The sequence below is a fragment of the Microcebus murinus genome, chromosome 9 (genome assembly GCF_040939455.1).
Source record: "Microcebus murinus isolate Inina chromosome 9, M.murinus_Inina_mat1.0, whole genome shotgun sequence".
In the NCBI taxonomy this organism is placed as follows: domain Eukaryota; kingdom Metazoa; phylum Chordata; class Mammalia; order Primates; family Cheirogaleidae; genus Microcebus; species Microcebus murinus.
In genome coordinates this window covers 23,230,186-23,250,416 of record NC_134112.1, presented here as the reverse complement: position 1 = coordinate 23,250,416, position 20,231 = coordinate 23,230,186, and the positions used below count along the sequence as shown (strand labels likewise).

Here is a 20,231-nt window from a genome sequence, read left to right as displayed (position 1 = left end):
CTCCCAGTGAAATTAATTTAGGTTTAAATACGGGGGAAGGTATACACCTTGTGCCCTAGTCTCTTTCTCTCACACCTGAGCAGTTCCTCATCCTGAAAGGGTACAGTGGGACCAGCTGCCAAGTCTTAAGTCTTTTGTGAGGCTCCTTTGCAAGGCGCAGTCGGAGAACCTCTTTCTCTTTGACACCCGGCTTTGTGTGGGCCTGATGGCACATTTGGAACGTCTGTGTTTCTTTGAAGGCCAGGCTCAGAAGCCCAGTAGACCCGTCGGGCACTGTCCGTGGCTGGGGTACTTAAGTGTGGCTGGATGGGCTTGCTGGGTGTTTTAGGAAACGCACCTTCTTGCAGGACAGGGGCCATCATCAGCTCCGGAGCAACAAAGGACAATTTGGAGGGGAGTGGAAGGAGCGCTCCACAGCCGCTCTGGCATCCCAGACCCCTTCTGCCTAGCGCTTGTGTCCTTACCGGTCCCGTCTTGGCTCCACGGATCCCCCACCCCCGCTGTCTCGCCGCTCCTGAGCCGGGCGGGGCGCAGCGAGCCCCACCACCTTCCCTCCACACCCTCCCTCCCGTCCCCCGTAAACCCTAGGAGCAGCGCTGCGCACGGTAGCTGCGCTCGCCCGGCGCCCCCCGCGACCTCCCCAGCACCTCGGGGGCCCGCTCCCCGGGGGCCGGGCTCCCCCCGCCCTGCAGTCCGCGGCTGCCCCCAGCCCCCGTCGCGGGAGCTGTCAAGCCCGCGGCAGCTGAAGCAGCCCCCGAGCGCCCGCGTCTCCTCTCCTTCCTTTGTGTGCTTGCGAGCGGAGTTGGGGCGGAGGGAGAAGGGGGAGGTCGCTCTGTCTGTCTGCCTCCCGCCGCCTTTGCCCGGGCCGCTCGAAGTGTGGCCGTGCAGGCGGGAGCCCAGGGGAGGGTGCGGGAGCCGGCGGGGCGGCTCGGGGCGCCCGGGCGCCCTGGTCCCGGCCGCGCACGGGGCAGCGCTGACAGCAGTGGGGCTCGGCGCCCGCCCTGGCCGCCCCTCGGCCTCGCTCTGCCCCCACCGATCCCCCGACACCCGGAGAAAAACGTGCAAAGGCGCGGAGAGGGACGGAAACCACAAATAAATAGCGGCGGCGGCAGCGCGTCATCTGGTGGAGCAGGAAGTGCAGGCTGAGTCCGGAGGCTGGTGCTTTTTGCGCGTCCCCAGGACTTTGCCATGGGCTGGGGGCCGTGGAGGCTGAGCGCGGCCGGGCGAGGGCAGCGGCGGCGGCGCCCGCACCGCGGCTGAGCGAGCAGCGACGCGCGGGGCGCGCGGAGATGGCAGCGTCCAGCAACTCCAGCCTGTCCGGCTCCTCGGTGTCCTCCGGTGAGTTTCAGCCCGTCGGGCGCGGCTGTCGCGCTGGGTCTCTCCCCTTGCCCTCGCCCCGCACCCGGGCATGGATAGAGCCTACCTGTGGCCGTCCCGCCTGCTCTCCCAGAGTGGGGGCAGGCGTCCGGGGTGACACTTGTTTGGTTTGCCAGCACCTCGGTGCCCACTGCACCTCCGCGCCTGACATCTGACAGCGCAGAGGCGGGGGACCGGTGGCGCCCTTAGTGTGCGGACGCGGGTGTTCTGGGGCTCGGGGCGCAGCAGGCGAGGAGCGAAAGGAGCGGGGCTCGCACTTTCTGGCGCCGCTGGAGCGGGGGCTGGCGGGGCGGGGAAGGAGAGGGCGACGCGGGGCGCCCCGACCTGTTGGCCGTGCCGCGCCCGCCGCCCTGGGTACCCAAGTCCAAAGCAGAGCGGAGCAAACCCTCGCTCCTCGCAGACTTGATTTTCTTTGTTTGTTTCAGAAATTAGCTCTGTGGAGACACTGGCTTGGGGCATGGGTTTGAGGTAGCAGCGATGAAGGGATTGTGTCTTTCTGGTCCCGATTGAAGTGGGTTAGGGGAAGGGAAGTCGAGCCCAGCCTCTGACTCTTGGCACATATTTACATGGGTGAGTGTGTGTGTGTGTGTGTGTGTGTGTGAGAGAGAGAGAGAGAGAGAGAGAGAGAGAGAGAGAGAGAGAGAGAGAGAGAGAGAGAGAGAAAGAAATTTCCTATGTGGTCCTTAGACATTTTCTTATAATACTCTCTGTAATTTCACTAGCAAGGCATACATTTTTTTTTTCGTTTTAATTGTGACTGAGCAAAGGGTGAGCTTCTTCCAGCTTTTCTGTGGTTGATCAGTGGGTCTAACTGAAGAGAAAAAAATGCTAATGAATCTCTAAAGGAGTAGGAGTCAATAGAAGCAGACCTACTGGTTTCTGAGTGTGACAGGTTTCTAATCAGAATGATGCATTGAGGAGAATTCCTCTACCTCTCTGGTCATTGGAAACTTTAATACCTAACCCTAAAGGGACAGCTGGTAAGACATTTAGTGTCGTATATATACGGTATTCAAGGGTCAAGAAGGTCTTGGAGACCTAATGGAAATGTTCAATATGTTAATACAGTATTAAGTCCTATTGTGGTCTTTTTGTTATTATCCATAAATTAAACTCTAGGGAAGAATCATCTTTTTGGAGGCATCGGACAGCCACCCAGACATAAAAGAAACCACAACTTTAAATGTGTAACTAATTAAATAATAAATGCAAGGTGAGTTTGACCAAGGTGCAATTGTGATGTGGCACAAGGTGATCACTTGAAAGCCATCTGTTATCTTTTTTGGCAGGGTTCGTTCCAGGGAAATGGCACTTCCTTTCTTGATTATTGCCAACTAATCAAAAACACAGTCTTAGGTGTATGATACAGTTCAAGTTTCTGGTTGTAGCAGCCAATGGGGCAGAACAGTCATATCTTATTAGGAGCAGCAACAAGTTGACCGCCTGTGGTTTTGATTCTGAGAACTCAGCAAATGCTACCGCTTATTTTTAGTACCCTCAAACCACTGCTGCTGCTTTTCAATTCATTTTGGTTGACTAACATTGAATTTAAAATACAGTGATGTTGGCTTTCCATTAGCATATGGTTATCCCTCTCAGAAAACTGCCCACTAGAAAATGAACTGGTGTGTGTGTGGGGGGGGGAGGTGGCAAAGGGAAAGAAGAATGGAGAAAGGACAAGGAGGCAGTATTATTACATGATTTACTGGTGGCATAAATTACAGATGCTATGGCATCTGAATTTTTAGGTCTTGATGTAGCTTACAAGAAACCTGATTGAAAATCCTAACTCAGCCTTAGGAAGAATACACTGGTTTGAAGCAGCACATTCTAAGCTTTAGATGATGGTAATTGCTTTGCAGATAGGATAGAGATGCTTATAATGGTTCTCTTTCCTGCTTTATTTACCACTATTTTTAATGCTAATGGCAACTTGGAAATTACATGAAAGCTGAAATTCAAAAAGCGAGTATGGATATATTATGTGGCATGAATCAACCTGGCCTGTGAGTTTATGTTGCCTAATTCACCAGTAAATCAGGCACTTTGTCTTGAAAAATACAGAATTGTAGTTCTCTTTTTAAGCACACTTACCATTGTGTGGATCATGAATAATTCAGATGAGGCAAGCAATTCACACCTGTGAGAGGTGTTGGGCAGGAAAGAATAGAGCTTATTTGTGGTGGCAGCTGGGTACTCTCAGGCAAAGGCCAGAATCTGAGAAATTAGGCCACTCTATCAATCTATTCATTACCATTTCCAAGGGCCTACTGTGTGCCAGGCAGTAAGATCTAAACCTCCGGCTTCAGGTTGGTTTAAATGAGGAAGATAATTTTAGGATTCCTTTTAGCTCTGAAGTTCTGGCTCCTCACTGACAAGCTGGGTATCTTGGGTTGAGTTACTTAACTTTTCCAAGCCTCAATTTTCTCATCTGTAAATAAAGCTAATAGAAATAATAGGACCTACTTTATAGAGTGTTGTGGTAATTGAATGAGATAACGAGTGTAGAGTGTTTAGCACAGGGCCTGATGGTTAATAAGTGCTTGCTGTGAATAAACTTTACTCCGTTGAGGAATGAAAACGAAAGCACTCATTGGCTCCGACTTCAGGTGCAGAAATATGTTGAACATACGTAACATCAATTTTTCCCTCACATATAAAATTTGATCTTGAATTTGGAGCTTCATTAAGTAAGCATCATCTGAGTGTCTTCTAGGTTTGGGGCATAGTTCTGATTGTTTGGAATGGAAAGAGGCGTCAAGATCCTTTCCCTCACCATCCAGCAGCAAAGATGGACAAGCAATATTAAAGCAACCTGTATGCCAGTGAGATGCAATGAATTCTGTGAAGGAAAGCGCAGGGAAAGAGAGTGATTGCCTCAGTTTAGAGGGCTCAGTGGAGGTGACATATGAGTTGGGTATTGAAGGATCAGTGGGATTTTTCTGAGAAGCAGAGGGAAAGGCACTTCAGGAAAGAGAAAGAGCTTAGGCAAAGGCCTGGAGATGGGGAAGTTCGTGGCCTTATTTCGACTTTCTTAGGGCTATTGATCCTTCTGCTGGGTGGTTACTCTTCTGTGGACAGTTGTGCTTCTAGGCCCATCATGCACAGAGCTGCTGGCTCACTTACTGCTGCTGCTGATGTAGATTTTCTTCCTGCTCAGGAAGCAGTGGGGTTGATGGAACAGCTCTGGAAGCCTTAGGACATATGTGGACAATTGAGCACTATAAAAGGAATAGTTGATTCTGTAGCATCCAGCACAGGCAGAGATGAACTCAACATGGGTTAAACCTCTCTTAGCAGAATAGCTGTGGGAGACTTAGGTTTGGTTGTGTTAGCACAAAGTAATGATCTAATAATTTACTCAGTATTAAGGTTAAAGTTATCTGATTTTCCTGAGAACATGCTCTGACTAGGTGTTGTTGAACAAATCACCCAAGTGTGTCATTTATTCTACCTTACCAACTGAGACATAACAAATGAAATAATGAGGTTACAATTAATTTTAAAATACATTTTCTTAGAACTCTTCAAAAATTTTCTTCTGGAATATTTAATTATGTGCAAAAGAAATTGCTTTGCCTTTGTTTTAATGATAACTGCTGGTAATTAAATTTCACAATCACCTAGATTGGCAGGAAGGTTTGATTACCTTTATTATTTTAAGTTGCAAAAAAAAAAAAAATCCCTATCCTTAAGCTTTTAATCTGGCCTGTGATACATGGTTATATTCTGAAATAAACAATGGTTGATTTTCAAAACAGTTTTCTTAATAATCATGGGTTACATTTGCTTTTATAATTGAAATAAAAACTTTTTGCATATCAGTAATATGATTGCTAAATGGGTAATTTCACAGTCAAGAAAAAAATCAACCCAAGCAAAGTAATAAATAAAGAAGCTATAAAATGTTTCTAGTAACTGAATAAGGTAACAAAATTAAATAATAAAAGCACCCCTCGGATAAGAAGTTAAGATTCTGAAAACATAAGCACACTATATTATAAAAGTGAAGTTAACATAGACTTTTTAAATTAAAATGCAAATAGAAAATATAAAAAAAATGAGTGTTATATACAGAGGCATCAAAACCTTAATTGGGAAAAGAACAGTCCTGAATGGCTTGAGGTATTTATTTCTCTGGATTCTATACAACATTAATGTGGGCCAGGTAAATAATGTTATTTTCTGCTATCAAACTGGTGTTAATCCTAGAAATGATGCATAGGACTTTTTATTAGTCCTGTTGGAGGATCATAACCAGTGACATATACAAGTCTTCCATGTTGCTATATGCAGGTAGCAAAACTAAACTATAGTAATTCTGGCAAGACTCATGTCTGTATAACTAGAAACTCCATGGATCCAATACTACAAAACAGAGTATCATCGAAACAGACATTCTCATTGAGAAGTCTTCTTTTGGATTTCTGGATCTTTTAGAAATTTTCTTCTGGAATCCTCACTTATATGTAAAAAAAAAATTGCTTTGCCTTTGTTTTAATGATAACTGCTGGTAATTAAATTTCACAATTACCTAGATTGGCAGAAAGGTTTGATTACCTTTAGAATTTTAAATCACACTCACAAAAAATTTTTTTTAAATAATCACAGATTTAAAAAAAAACCCTGTAAAGCTAAAATTAACCCTGTGAGAGAAATTATTCATTTCATCCTTCTTGTTTTTCTGGTGGCCCTTCCACACCTGCTTTTAACTTTTTAGGTTTCATTATCCATTAGTAGTATCTCAGATGAGCGAAGAGATTCAGAATCTGAGACGCAAGGAGGCTCTTCTGAAGCACACTGTGTATTTGCGTGTTTGACCGCGGGCCCACTGATGTGTGTGCTTTTGCTGAAATGCCGTTTCCCCCCAACTATGAATAACTCCATGAAGTATATTGGATGACTCTGTCATTTGTCCAACTTTTGGGGGCTGTGAACACCAGGTATTTTCCGTGGCCAGTCTGTGTGGGGACAGTGTGTTCTCTGAGCTGCCACCTGGGGCCTGGCCCGGGTGTCAGCCCTGCTGAGGGCCGTCTGCTGCTCCGCAGGATCTCCTGTTCTCGCCCAGTGCTGAAAATAACCGGATGCTGGGTTTGGAGAACCTACACATGAGCAGTGTCACGTGGGTATGCTTTGGAAAAGTTTTCTGCCAGAAGATCAAGATTCCTGTCCAGATAGACACAGAGAAAGAGAAATGGACCTCGTCATAGACAGACATATGATGAATAATATCCGCCTATCACCCACCAATCATTTATCTTTTATGAATACATATTCACATTTCATGGCTTCTGAAATATGTCATTTAATTTTCAAAACAAATGACTTTTTCCCCTCCCTCCGTCCCTCCCTTCTTTCCTTCCTTCTTCCTTCTCTTTCTCTTTTCTCACCTGCTATTATATTGGCCAGATTAATATTTAGACATGTTTTCATCAATCCCACGTTTGGCTTACTTCCCTGTTCATAGCTTCCAAATCCTCTCGGCACCTTCCTGCTTCACCTTCCATTTGACCCAGGGAAAGGAAGCTGGTGTTCTGTCTCTCACGTGGATTTTGGTCAGAGGGTCAAGATGAACACCCATGTCTCTGGTGCAGGCTGGTTGGTGTGACAGAACTCACTGATGTGTCTTAAAAGTTACTAACAAATGCAGAAGTTGATTTAAAGTCTTATTGGGAAGCCCCAGTTAGGGATATGCTGGCCCCACAGGCAGCGGGCCCTGCCATGTGACTGTCCATTGGGGTCCGAGGCCGAAGACCTGGGATGAGTGCATTGTCTGGTGGCCACAAAACTTTCAGCCATGCGTCCAGGGAGGGCCAGCCACTGGCTGCTTGTACAAACAACCTGCTATTCTCCTCATTCATAATTAATTGTACACCTTTGTGGGGGCTAATCTTGAATATATGAATAGTCTGTAAAGGATGGTCTAATTACAGCGTTGCCTTGCTTCAACAGTTTGGCTTGTCAAAGTCACCCAACCTCAGCCCATTTGCAGTATTATGCCAGCAGCATATAGTATTGTTTTAAATCAATCAATGTTTAAGTGTCATAGACCCCCTAATAAATACCACCTGGACTGAGTAGATGTAGAGTGAGGAGGGACCTCGGAGGTTGTTTAGCAGAGTCCAGCATTGCGTAAATAAGAAAATCAGGGCCTGAGGAATTCAGAAACTGTCCAGTGCCACTTAGCTAGTTGGTGGTGGAGCTGGAACTGTCATCTAGGACCTAAGTGCCCATGACATTAACTCTCCACCCCCATCCCTGGCTCATCCGAAAGAGTAGCATCATCCTTAGAGAATTGCTTGCAGACATTTTTTTCTGTCTGGCTTCATAGAGGCTGTTCTATTTAATTATTTAATACTTTCAAAAAAGAAGTCATAAAGTGCTTGTATTTTAAATGGGCCTTAGACCTCAAGGCTGCTGTGCCTATAAAGGCACAAAGACTTAAGTGACCTAGGTCTGCCCTAACTATATATAGCTGTGCTATACAATGTGGTAACCACTAGCCACATGTGGCTATTTTAAATTAAAAATATTTATCGGGGCACAGTGGCTCACGCCTGTAATCTTAGCATTTTGGGAGGCTGAGGTGGGAAGTTCTCTTAAGGCCAGGAATTCAATACCAGCCTGAACAACATAGCAAGACCCAGTCTCTACAAAAAATTTGTGTGGTGGTTCACTCCCGTAGTTCCAGCTACTCTGGAGGCTGAGGCAGAAGGATTGCTTGAGCCCATGAGTTTGAGGTTGCAGTGAGCTATGATGACACCACTGCACTCTAGCCAGGGTGACAGAGTGAGGCCCTGCCTCTAAAAAATAAATAAAAATGTTCAATTCCTCAGTTGCACCAGGCACATTTCCAGTGTTTAATAGCACACATGGCTAGTGGCTACCATATTCCACTACATTTATGCAGAACATTTTTATTATTCTACAGGAAATTCAACTGGGCAGCACTGGTATACTGGATCAGTAGTTCTAAGACAGGGACCTAACTAATGTAAAGTTAACAAGCTAAGGACAGAAAATTTGATCCAATGGTCTCCTATTTCTGTGTTTTCCTGTTGTGATCTTTAGGCTATCTGTCACTAATTTTGCAAATTGATTTTTTAAAAAAGTAATTTCTTCATAACCTAGAGGGAAACTGTAACAGCGGGAGGATCATGTTGGAGAGGGTAATTAAAAATGTTTGTAAATTCCTGTTGTCCTGAGGTTTGATTCAAGATTTATTAAAAAAAAAAATGGCCTTTTGTTTCCCTGATGGCAACTCAATTTCTTTTTTAAATAAACCCACAGTGAGTTGTAATTTCACCCTCAAAAAGGGAAAAATGTCCATGTCTGGAAAAAATTTGAATCTTATAATTGTACTTCTCCCAAAAAATCATAAAGAAAAGAGGACAATTTTGAACGTGTGGACTGAGGTTGCTGGTGTCATATCCCAGACTTGTTATTTAAAAGAGATTTTCTACCAACTTGGCTATCAGCAAACAGTCCAGCTAGAAGGATTTTGCTTCTACAAAATGTCCACGTACAGGGCAAAGTAAAAGCACTGGTTTTTAGAAAATAAAGTTAGCTTTTGGAATTTTCAGCACATTTAACAGGGGAGAAATGCATGCAAATAAGATGCAGGAACATGACAGTTCCTGGGTAAAAGAAGAACTTCTCATCCGTGCACGTCTATTACCAACTTCAAGTGCAACAAAAGTGGGAAGGTGGAAGCTGTCTTCAAAGTGTTAAGCAAATAGCAAGAAAGAGGTGGATGTTTATTGCACTCAGAAACTATAATAACTAAAAGACTGTAAGCTTAGCATTTTGGGAGGCCTGCATGGCTTTATTGACATAACTCAGATTATAGATTTAAGGTAATGTGAATCACAGAACCACTTGGGTGATAACCTTACGCAATTATTTTTTCATCAGAGGCCCAGTTCCTAAATTTTATCATGTTCCAACATTGCCCTCTGTACTCTCAGTACTGGCCGAGTATTGTCTTTTTCAAGGAAACCAAACCTAGCACTTCCTTATTACTTTATACAATGCCACATTAGTAATGTGAAATGCATTTTCTTAAGTGGTTTTGCTTTCAAGGAATAAATCCAAGAGACTGTTGAGGCAGCAAGGAAATTACAAGGAAATAGGAAGCAGGGAGTATGGCCTTGGCAGAGGATCTCTTGCAGTATCTGTCGGAGTGCAGGGGCTGCCACCTTGACTTCTAAGGGCCTGATTCTCAAGACCTAGACCTGTGCTGTCCAATATGGCAGCCACATGTGGCTCCTGAGCTCCTGAAACATGGCGAGTCTGAATTGCGATGTGCTACGGGAGCAAAAGACACAACAGAGTTCACAGACTTCGTACAAAAAAACCAAAAATGTAAACTTTGTGACTCACAACTTTAAAAATATTGAGTATATGTTGAGATGATAATATTTAGGATCTATTAAATTAGAATAAGTATATTTTAAAAATAAATTTCACCTGTTTATTTTTAAAACAGCTAATGTAGCTACTGGAATATTTGAAATTACACATGTGACTCACATTCTATTTGTATTGGACAACACTGGTTTAGATGACTCCAGTGAGAATGCTGTAGCCTCTATCACAGAATCTGGCATTCAAAAACCTGCTGAATCACTCACTGCCTGGTGGCTTCTAGGGTTGCAGCCCTGTCTATTGCTCAAGCCAGAAACTTACCCTGTGTTCACCAAGGCAGTTCAGCCCTGATTCTCAGGTCCCTGTTTTGTCGTAGTCCCAGATAATGAGAGATGTCCTTAACTTTTCTGGATCTGTATGGTGATTTTTAAATGAAGTGATATAGAAAGGGACAGGTTGGGACTTTTGTCAAATTCTTGTTTAGACAGGTTTTGTTTTTGCTCCAGTATAATTCTAGACTTCACATATTTTTGTTAGATTTATGTATGCCTCTTCTTTCAAAGAAAGCCTGCAATGCTGAGGCATCTTGCCATGAATATGTTTGTGTGCACACACACATGCACACGTATGACTATGCCTGTATGTGTGCATATATGTCTCTGTGTGTTTGTGTGTATGTATGTATACAAAGAAAGAAGACATGGATTAAGTTTCAAACAAAAGTTATTTCAAAGCAAATTTACATCATATATAAATTAATATCAAGGGAAATGAAAAGTCGGGCCTAGCATTACTTTTAGTAATGAAAGAATTCACTTGGGATTATGCTAATGAGGTATAGATATTAATACACATAATTTGGCTGCCTAATATTGATTTAAGTTGCTCATTCAAATTCACTTTATTATAGAAAAATTAGCCATTTTGTTTTGCAGTGCATTTCCCCATAGACAGGGAGCCCGTTAAACCATGTTTATTAGGTAAATAATACTATTTTGCTCATTTTCATATGCAAAGAGAGCACTATTATGTCCCTTTTAGTATGTAGCCTTTAAGTTGTTAGTTTCTGGTTGGGATCCCATTAGTTCAGGCCAAGTGTCCTCTCTGCTTCGTCCCTCATCATCAATGCCTGGGGTTGAAGGAAACCTCAGTGACCCGGGTACAGAGGTTTTTCTTCTCAGTGACGTTAATATGCTCTAGGATTGAACTTTGGCCACAGGAGAGCCCTGTGCTGGTTTTAAGCAGCCAAACTAACCCACTTGCCTGTTTTTTTTCTGAATATGAATTCTTCAGAGGAAACAGCAACTGATAGGGGCCTTGTAAACTGTCCTGAAGTAATTGGTATCAGATTAAGATTAGGAAAAGGACCAAAGCAAATCCCAGGCAATTACACATGTAAGACATGATTTTGAGTTAGACGATGTCTTTTGTCAAAGGGCATAGCGATTGCCACTGTACTTACTTGGTTCTGTATGCTGATCCCGGTAATGGCAGCAGGGGTGTTTGTAAGAACGCACAGCAGCCTTTCAGGGAGAGTTGCCCTGCAGGCATCTTACTTTTCGTAAAAAGCTGAGCGTAAATCTGTCATTCCGGAGTTCACGTTCACATGTCTGAATCCATGTGTAGTTCCGTTCCGTGCTCCTTCTTAATGAGCTCCATCCATTTTCTACCTAGAGAGTACGTTGCTATATCTTCCCGACGCTTTAAATTGAGCTTTTTGAAACTTGTTTCTAGCATCCATTCTTGAGTTTTATGAATAAATGTGGGCTCATTTGAATCATGGACTTCGAGGGTCACATTGTGTGACAAGTACTAGGAAGTCAGGGTCTGGTCCAAACACTAGTCCCAACTACCTCTGTTAACCTGGACCTGTCTGAGTTTCCATTTTCTTATCCATAAACTGGGCTACTAATACTAATTGTTAGAATCAAATGTGTGAATGTCTGTGAAAGAAATTTGAAAATTTATGAACAAAATATAAAAATCCTTGGTCTCATGAAGTTCATATTCTATATGAACTTATTCTTCCACAGGTTCCTTTCCTGGGTGATAAGTGACTACTCAGAGCTCATGATCCTCTAAGAAAAATTTCCCCTAAATACATATCTTTCGCTCTTCTTCATCAGCTTTCCAAATCCTTGAATAATTGTGCCAATGTCGAATGTCTCTATTCTGTGTAAGACGACAGTGTGCATGCCTTATTCCCAACAATATTTTAAATTAACTGAGACAATCCAAACGGACACCACTGGTTATACTTTTCCATCTAGAGGGATGGGTCTTTTTAAAATTAAATATTATGTTATATTAAATATATACAAAAGAATATCCGTAATAGGCATCAAGTTATGAAGCATAGCAACAAAAGCATAAGGAAAGCTACCACTCAACTTGGAAACGCTACCTGTTCTTGCATCTTCTCTGCATTCTTCACCCTTCCCTTCCCCATTTTCTTTTATTCTCTTCCTCCAAGGGTAACTACTACCTCGAATTTTCTGCTTATTCTCTTGCTTTTCTTTCTGAAATAGTTTGGTCATGTATTACTAAAATACATGCTCCACAAGGGCAAGCTATTTTTGTCTATTTTGTTCAATGCAGGATCGCCAGCGCCTAATACAATGTCTGATGTGAAGGAGGCACTCAATAACTAGTTGCTGAGCAGATGAATTTGCCTATATCCCAAGCACTCTATCACGGAAGTGTCACTCTAGCCCCTCCTTTATCTCTTATATGTAAATCAGTCCTGTAAGGATCCCATCACCAGTTCACATTAGCCTCGTGCCTTCAATGGTTTTCAAAAAATTAGTATTTTTTTTTTTTTTTTTGAGACAGAGTCTCGCTTTGTTGCCCAGGCTAGAGTGAGTGCCGTGGCATCAGCCTCACTCACAGCAACCTCAAACTCCTGGGCTCAAGCGATCCTCCTGCCTCAGCCTCCCAAGTAGCTGGGCCTACAGGCATGCGCCACCATGCCCAGCTAGTTTTTTCTATATATATTAGTTGGCCAATTAATTTCTTTCTATTTAGAGTAGAGATGGGGTCTCGCTCTTGCTCAGGCTGGTCTCGAACTCCTGACCTGGAGCAATCTGCCCACCTTGGCCTCCCAGAGTGCTAGGATTACAGGCATGAGCCACCGCGCCCAGCCAGTATTTTTTTTTTAATTCATAGATTATTTGTACTTAGTTGCAATAGGAGGTTCCCAAGACAATCACATGGCCTTTTCTTAATCAGCACTTCTTAACTTGATTTGTGGTTCACAAGCCCATTTTAGGAGTGAATAGTAATAAATGCTTATTAAATTTAAGTAATAAAACTAGAGTTCAACATGGACCACTACAGAAAATTTTTATTTCATTGCCAACAAAGCAAAGGCAAACAGAATTTTTAAAAAAACTAATGCAGTATACATGTTAAAAGGATGAACCTGGAAAACATTATGCTAACTCAAAGAAGCCAGTTGCAAAAGACCGAATATCATATAATTTCACTTACATGAAACATTTGGGATAGGCAAAAGAGACAGAAAGTAGATTAGTTGTTTCCTGGAGCCGAGAGGATTGGCAGGAAATGGGGAGTGACTGCTAATGGGTAAGGATTTCTTTTGGGGGTAATGAAATTGTTCTGAGTTTGATTATGGTCATGGTTGCACATATCTGTGAATATACTAAATGTCACTGAACTGTTCATTTTTAAACAGGTGAATTGTAGGTTATGTGAATAAAGCCATTTCTTTTTTTTTTTTTTTTTTTTTTGAGACAGAGTCTCACTTTGTTGTCCAGGCTAGAGTGAGTGCCGTGGCGTCAGCCTAGCTCACAGCAACCTCAAACTCCTGGGCTTGAGTGATCCTTCTGCCTCAGCCTCCCGAGTAGCTGGGACTACAGGCATGCGCCACCATGCCCGGCTAATTTTTTATATATATATCAGTTGGCCAATTAATTTCTTTCTATTTATAGTAGAGACGGGGTCTTGCTCTTGCTCAGGCTGGTTTTGAACTCCTGACCTTGAGCAATCCGCCCGCCTCGGCCTCCCAAGAGCTAGGATTACAGGCGTGAGCCACAGCGCCCGGCCAAAGCCATTACTTTTAAAAAGCAAAAAAAAAAAATTGATGTAGTAAGAATGAGAAGGTGAAATAGTCATAAGGTGAGCAGACAGAAGGTTAAGTCCTATAGGTTATGTCTTTCCTGGATAAGCTGCTCATAATACATAGGAGACATATCAGTCCATATTCACTGATAACTTGATCAACACGGGGTGCCCCTTTGCTTCTCATTTTTATTTCCACATTCATCTTTTACCAGCTGCCAGCCCCTGATCTCCTCAGATGGTCCTATAGACACTTGCTCTCTGCAGCTGGTTTGCAAGGTCAGCTCAGCCACCACTAGACAAATGTCTGCCTTCCCCAGTGTCCCCTAAAGGCTGGGGCACCCTCTCTCCAACTGAAGAATGAGAGACAGCAGCAGGTCTCCTCTGCTGATGCTGGACAAAGCAATTAGTGCATTTCTTATGACTAGTTAATTAGATTTCTTATCCAGCTTTTTAGACCCTGGGCACAACTCTTATGCCCTCCAAGAAGAATGTGAGTCCTCCAGGAACCACGCTCCCACTGTGTGCCTGGTGCCCCTGAGGATTATTAATACAGTGATGCGTCTGTTGCTGCCTCCATATGTTCCCCTAGATGGATGCCTGTGCAGACGTTTCCAAGGATATCATCTGCTGGCTTTTTGTTGTTTCTAATCAAAGAGCTGACACCCTTTGATCATGTCAGATCACAGTATTGTACTGTAAATACTTTGTTCGAAAGACTAAATATTACACAGGTGTAGCTGTCTCAGAGCTTCTGATAGTGTTTACTTTTGCCTTAAACAAGCAAAGAAAAACAGGTTTCATCAGATGAGATCTAAAATATGAATGCCTACAAATAGGACATTTTCTAGAACCACATATTATTCACTATAATGAAGCCAAGCAAGGAGCATTTTTAAAATACCTGTTGGTTTTGAGTGCCAGGTTGTTGCGCAAGTCCTCCTCTCCCCCCAAGTATAAAGACTTCTCTAGCTAGATATACTTTTTGTTCAACACTTTTTGTTGGGTTGGAGAAAGATCTGGCTCTGGTGTGGAGCTCATGGAGGTAACGACTGGTGTCTTCAGGGAAGAGAGTCCCCAAGTGGCCATTTTCTTGGGCAGACTTGGATCGTCAATGGCCTGTATGAATTTACAGGATGGCTCACTCCCCTTCAAGTTGTTCATGGCCTGTCTTCCTTCCTTCTTCCCATAGGAAAACTGAGAGAGGCAACCCACAAAATACAAATGAATGCCCATTCATAGGGGTGTGAAGGCAAAGCAAGTACTGACACTTCTTCCTTAATTATTTCCTTAAGGTCTCACTCAGAGTACTTTCTTGGCATCCAGTGGAGGAAGAAAGTATGGGCCACAGTGGGTTTGTTGTTCTGAGTCTTTCCTCAGGTGAAATCTGGCTGCCCAGGGCCTGTGACAACAGCACACAAGGGGATGGTACTGTGCCTTGTGCTGGCCTCTGCAGCTGCCCCGGCATCTCACTTCAGTTGAAGATTTTATAGCTTGTTCCTTCTACTTTCTAATGTCACAGACTAAGCTGTCTCTAACAAAAGACTCACTGTTGCTTATACCTGTAGTCCCAGCCACTTGGGAGGCTGAAGTGGGAGGATAGCTGGAGCCCAGAAACTTGAGTCTTTTGAGGCTGCAGTGAGCTGTTCTCACCACTGCACTCCAGCCTGGGTGACACAGTGAGACCCTGTCTCTCAAAAAGGGGGGGGGGGGCAGGTATATACATACATAACGAGTGATATGCTCACCATCTGAGGGATGGTCATGCTGGAAACTCAGACTTGTGGGGGGAAGGGGGGAAGGGCATTTATTGAAACCTTAAAATCTGTACCCCCATAATATGCCGAAATAAAAATAAAAAAGAATGTTCGTAGGCTCTGCTGTTTATGCAACTTTTCTTGTGCTAAAACCAACATGTATAACACATTCCTACCTCCTCACTTCCTGACCAGATCTTCCCAGGGTGCAGTTACTGTATCAGGTAGAATACTTCAACTGCAAATGTAGAAAACCCCCAAAAGAAGTGCTGTCAGTTCTATACATTGTGGTGTCCGGCTCTTCTGCTTCTCTGTAGTTCTCTCTGCTCTGCCCTCTTGGTGGGTGGGCTTTGTCCTAATCTCACTCTCCTTATAGTGTCAAAATGACAAGAGCAGTCCTTGGCATCATATTTAGAAACAGAAAAGGGGTAATCTCTACCTGCCGGCCCTGTGGAGATTAAGAAAACTTTTCTCACAAGCACTTCTCAACTCAGCAAACTTCCCCTTGCCTCATTGGTCACAGTTGTGTCACATGCTTAGATGTGAACCAATCACTGGCAAGGGAATGGAATTCCCATGATGCACTTAGTCAGTGCTGACCCCCTTCCTGGAATGGGATGTCCCAGCCTCTCCCGGAGAAGTGAGGACACCTCAACAGAGCAAGGTTCCATTGAGGAGGAGGGGCAGCCAAGAGTGTCTGCCACAGTTAGGTCATGAATGTCCTCAGCCCTTGGAATCTCTAAGGCCACCACAGAGACACTGAGAATTCTGAGATACCTGGCCTCTCCCTGTCAAAGGGCTTATTAAAATCTTAGTTGAGAATCAAGCAATTAGCACAACTATTTACTTTGTAATAATATTACTCCCTGGAAGAATGTTCCTGCTTCCCTACCAAATAAAGTGACTGACAGCTTTTACTGACATGTTGTTTTTCACTTGTTCATGCTTTGTGGCTTGAAGTGCTTTGTTTTATGGTTATGGAAAAATACAGATCCATTAATTCAAAAATGGATAGATTCTTCAGCTCTAATGAAAAGTAGGACAGTGAGGGTTGAAGGTTTTGGTTTTTGACAGACTTTAACATCCCTGGGCCTGATGGAAGTTGGAACTGTATTATTAGAAAGTCAGGGAATAATAGTAGATGATTCAACCACTCCTGGTTGCTATGGAAAGGAATTTTTAAGGCTTTGATTTATGAGGAATAATGTTCATTAGCAGCTCTTTGTTTTTAACACAGAGATCCCTACAAACTGTCAAGGCTGAGTGGATTAGACGATTGGCATCTAATTGGAGGAAGAATCTCAGGTTATTTCCTAGGAAAAGAGAACAGGCAGAAGGCTTTTAGAGAACAAATTTCTGTTTTTCATTTTTATGGCAGGCCAGGGTGTTTAAAGATTGCTGGAGAGGAGGAGTCATATGACCTATGTCTCTGCTAGTTCTGTCTCAGCCTTTACTTTTTGTGTGGCCTGGGGCAAATGACATTATCATTTTGTACCTTTGATTCTCATCTGCAGATTTATTAGTGTGGCCCAGATCATCTTTGAGCGTCTTGAAAATTTTATGATTTTCTGACTCTGCCTAATTCTTCCTGCCAATTTATGGTGCCTTGGTGGTCCCCCAAGGGAACACTCCTCTCCCCACCTATATACACACATACCTCAAATAGCAATTATCAGTGGCGTGTGTTCTAAGCACCCAGTCCATAACCCACAGGACTGTTGGGTTCCTGTGCCACACTCTCTTCTCATGCCCCACTCTCAGTAAGCCCAGAGATAATCTTAGTGTGTTCCAGGACAGTATTATACAAGCCTTTTGGAATGTAGCCCACACTAAGACCCAGCAGCCACTCACACTCACACACACACGTACACACCATGCACACATGCACACTCCATTTATTGTGCATTTATTAAGTATTGACCATATTCTAGGTTTTAGAGACACCACTGTAGTGAACAAAACAGACAAAAGTTCTGGACCTCATGGAGTTTCTTAATAGAGAGACAGTTCTATGCAGAGAAATAAAGCAGGAAAGGAGATAGGAAAGGTTGGGGGTAGGGGAGTCTGAATTTTAAATTGCATGGTCAGGGAAGGCTATACCGAGAAGGCAGCATTTGCCGGTAAGGGAGCCAGTCATGCAGCTATTTGGAGAAAGTGCATTCTAGACAGAGGGAACAGCAGTTGCAGAGCCCTGATGTGAGATTGTGCCTGGTGTGTTCTAGGAACAGAAAAAAGGCCAGTGGAATGAGAAAGGGGTGAATATTAAATAGGACCAAGCAGGAAGGAGGTGGCAAATCATGGTGGGCCTTGTAGACCATTGTAAGGACTATGGCTCTTAACACTGAATGAGATAGGTTGTCCCTGGAGGGTCTTAGAAGAGAGTGGCATGATCTGACTTAGGTTTTAACAGACCCATTCTGGCTGTTATATTAAGAGTAGACTAAATGCAACCGCTGTGCACACAGTCACACATGCACATACTCACACATGCAGAAACACAATTTCCACAAAGAATATTTGTCCTGTTATGTGTGATATGCTCTGATATTGTCTTTTCTACTGTATTTCTATTCATTTATTTAAAAACTGTCAGGTCCCACAAATTGATTTCAGGATCCACTATAGGGCAGTGACTGGCAGTTTGGAAAACATTATAAATTGGCCTAGAACCTCAAAGATGTAGTGGATTCAGTTTTCTTGCTCAAGGCATGGTTGTGTTATATACAGCACCCTACGGCAGCCTCACATTCATATTTAATAATAGTTTTCTAAGAGTTTTTGTTCACTTTTTGACTTGCTACACTGAGTAGCACTATTTTATTGAATGATCATTTAAAAGTTTCATCATCTCCTACATATTCAGCAGGCTTTTATTACCAATTCATATTTTAAATAATGTTTTATATAGAACATTTCAAGTGTCATGGACCTCTCATCACCCGACTTCAACAGGGATCAAATCATGGCCTGGTTTCATCTACCCTCCACCCCCATACGCTGGATTATTTTGAAGCAAATTCCAGACCTGGGATTTTTCATCTGTAAATATTTCAGTTGATATCTCTAAAAGATAGAGATTCTTTTTTAAAAAATATATATATAGTGCATTACAATAATCTTGCGTGTACACACACAAGCACTAATTGCCTCTTTTTAGTCAGATTTGGCAGTGTTTTTATTCATTAGTCTGAGAAGGGAAACACCAGTGATCTTGCAGTTATGAAGCTGTGGTCATGCTTTCTCCCACCTGATTCTGAAGATGGGGTTTCTGGATGCCCTTGGAGCCCCTGTTGAAGAAATACTTTCTTGTCTGCAAAAATGAGTCAATTCAATCTGATTTCCCTTTTTTACTTTCATTTATACTCAAATATGGCCTCCTTTCCTGTGGCTCTTGAGAAACCAACAGTAAACACCTACAGTAAGGCTCTAGGTCTTAGTCATTTTGGTGCTACCCCAGTGACTCAGCACACAGCAGCAACCCTCACATTTTTGTTAATGTTGCATTTCTTTTTCTGGGCAGAAATTGAAGTCCCTAGTTCTGTCTCAGCATTTACTTTCTGTGTGGCCCGTCCACCTCCTTTTGGCCAGATGTTGCAACCTCATTAACACCTGACTTTTTTGGGGAGCCTCATTTCTCCCAGGATGGAAAGCTTTTCTGGATCAGTATTGACTCGTGGATAGGAGCCTTCACGTTTATCTCAATTCTTACAGAAGTTTTTGTTCCTTGTATTCCATAAGTTAGTTATCCTCAACCAGTAGTGCAGTGCTCCTCTTCCTGTGCTATCTGACCCAGTCTCCACCAACAATTTATTGGCCAGAGACTAATTTAATGATGGCTACGTTACTGCAAACATTGTCGTTTCTGAAGATGTTTAATAGTCATAATTTCAGATGGAGGTAAGTAAATATTTTTATGTTTGAGTATGCCTCCTATGCTGTATACTATTAATAATCCACTATTGAATATACTTTATTTACTTAGTTAATTAATATTTTAACTATGAAAATTGGCAGGGAGGTGGCAATACTCTGAACCTTATTTTTCTCATCCTTTCTCTCTTCTCTCTTCCATAAAACTTGGGTGCACAGTTGGTGACAGCCACCATGCTTGGCTTTAGGGACATAAAGATATATGAAGCAGCCTACTTGTAACTATTCAAAGTCTATCCTTGGTGGCTGTCACTACATGAAGGCAGGGACTCTTTGGTCACCAGCTCCCACATTATAACTTTAAAAAAAATTTTTTTTTGGATGAATGAATGAATGAATGGAGACATGGATTCACAGCCCAAGGTTTTATTTATTTATTTAGAGACAAAGTCTCACTCTGTTGCCTGGGCTAGAGTGCCATGGGGTCAGCCTGGCTCATAGCAACCTCAAACTCCTGGGCTCAAGCAATCCTTCTGCTTCAGCCTCCCAAGAAGCTGGGACTACAGGCATGCACCACTATGCTCGGCTAATTTTTTTGTTTCTATTTTTAGTTGCCCAGCTAATTTCTTTCTATTTTTAGTAGAGACAAGATCTTGCTCAGGCTGGTCTCGAACTCCTGAGCTCAAACTATCTGCCCACCTCAGCTTCCCAGAGTGCTAGGATTACAGGTGTGAGCCACCACGCCTGGCCTCACAGCCCAAGGTTTTGGAGTGAATGTGG

The 20,231-nt window shown here is 43.1% G+C and overlaps 1 protein-coding gene and 1 long non-coding RNA gene across 2 annotated transcripts in view; one reads left to right on the top strand and one right to left on the bottom strand.

The window, feature by feature from the left end:
• Positions 1-968: 968 nt before the first annotated feature.
• The window catches only part of CHN2 (chimerin 2), a 290,524-nt gene continuing 271,261 nt past the window's right edge, over positions 969-20,231 (top strand). Inside the window, exon 1 of the mRNA XM_012735895.3 lies at positions 969-1,338. Coding sequence (XP_012591349.1) covers positions 1,290-1,338 — 49 coding nt within the window. The 5' untranslated portion in view covers positions 969-1,289. The remainder of the gene's footprint in view (positions 1,339-20,231) is intronic.
• Positions 14,804-16,220, bottom strand: LOC142872904 (uncharacterized). Its single transcript, XR_012920995.1, has 2 exons — positions 15,758-16,220; positions 14,804-15,021 (listed from the first exon to the last, which is right to left on the bottom strand). It is a non-coding gene; the product is annotated as an uncharacterized LOC142872904 (long non-coding RNA).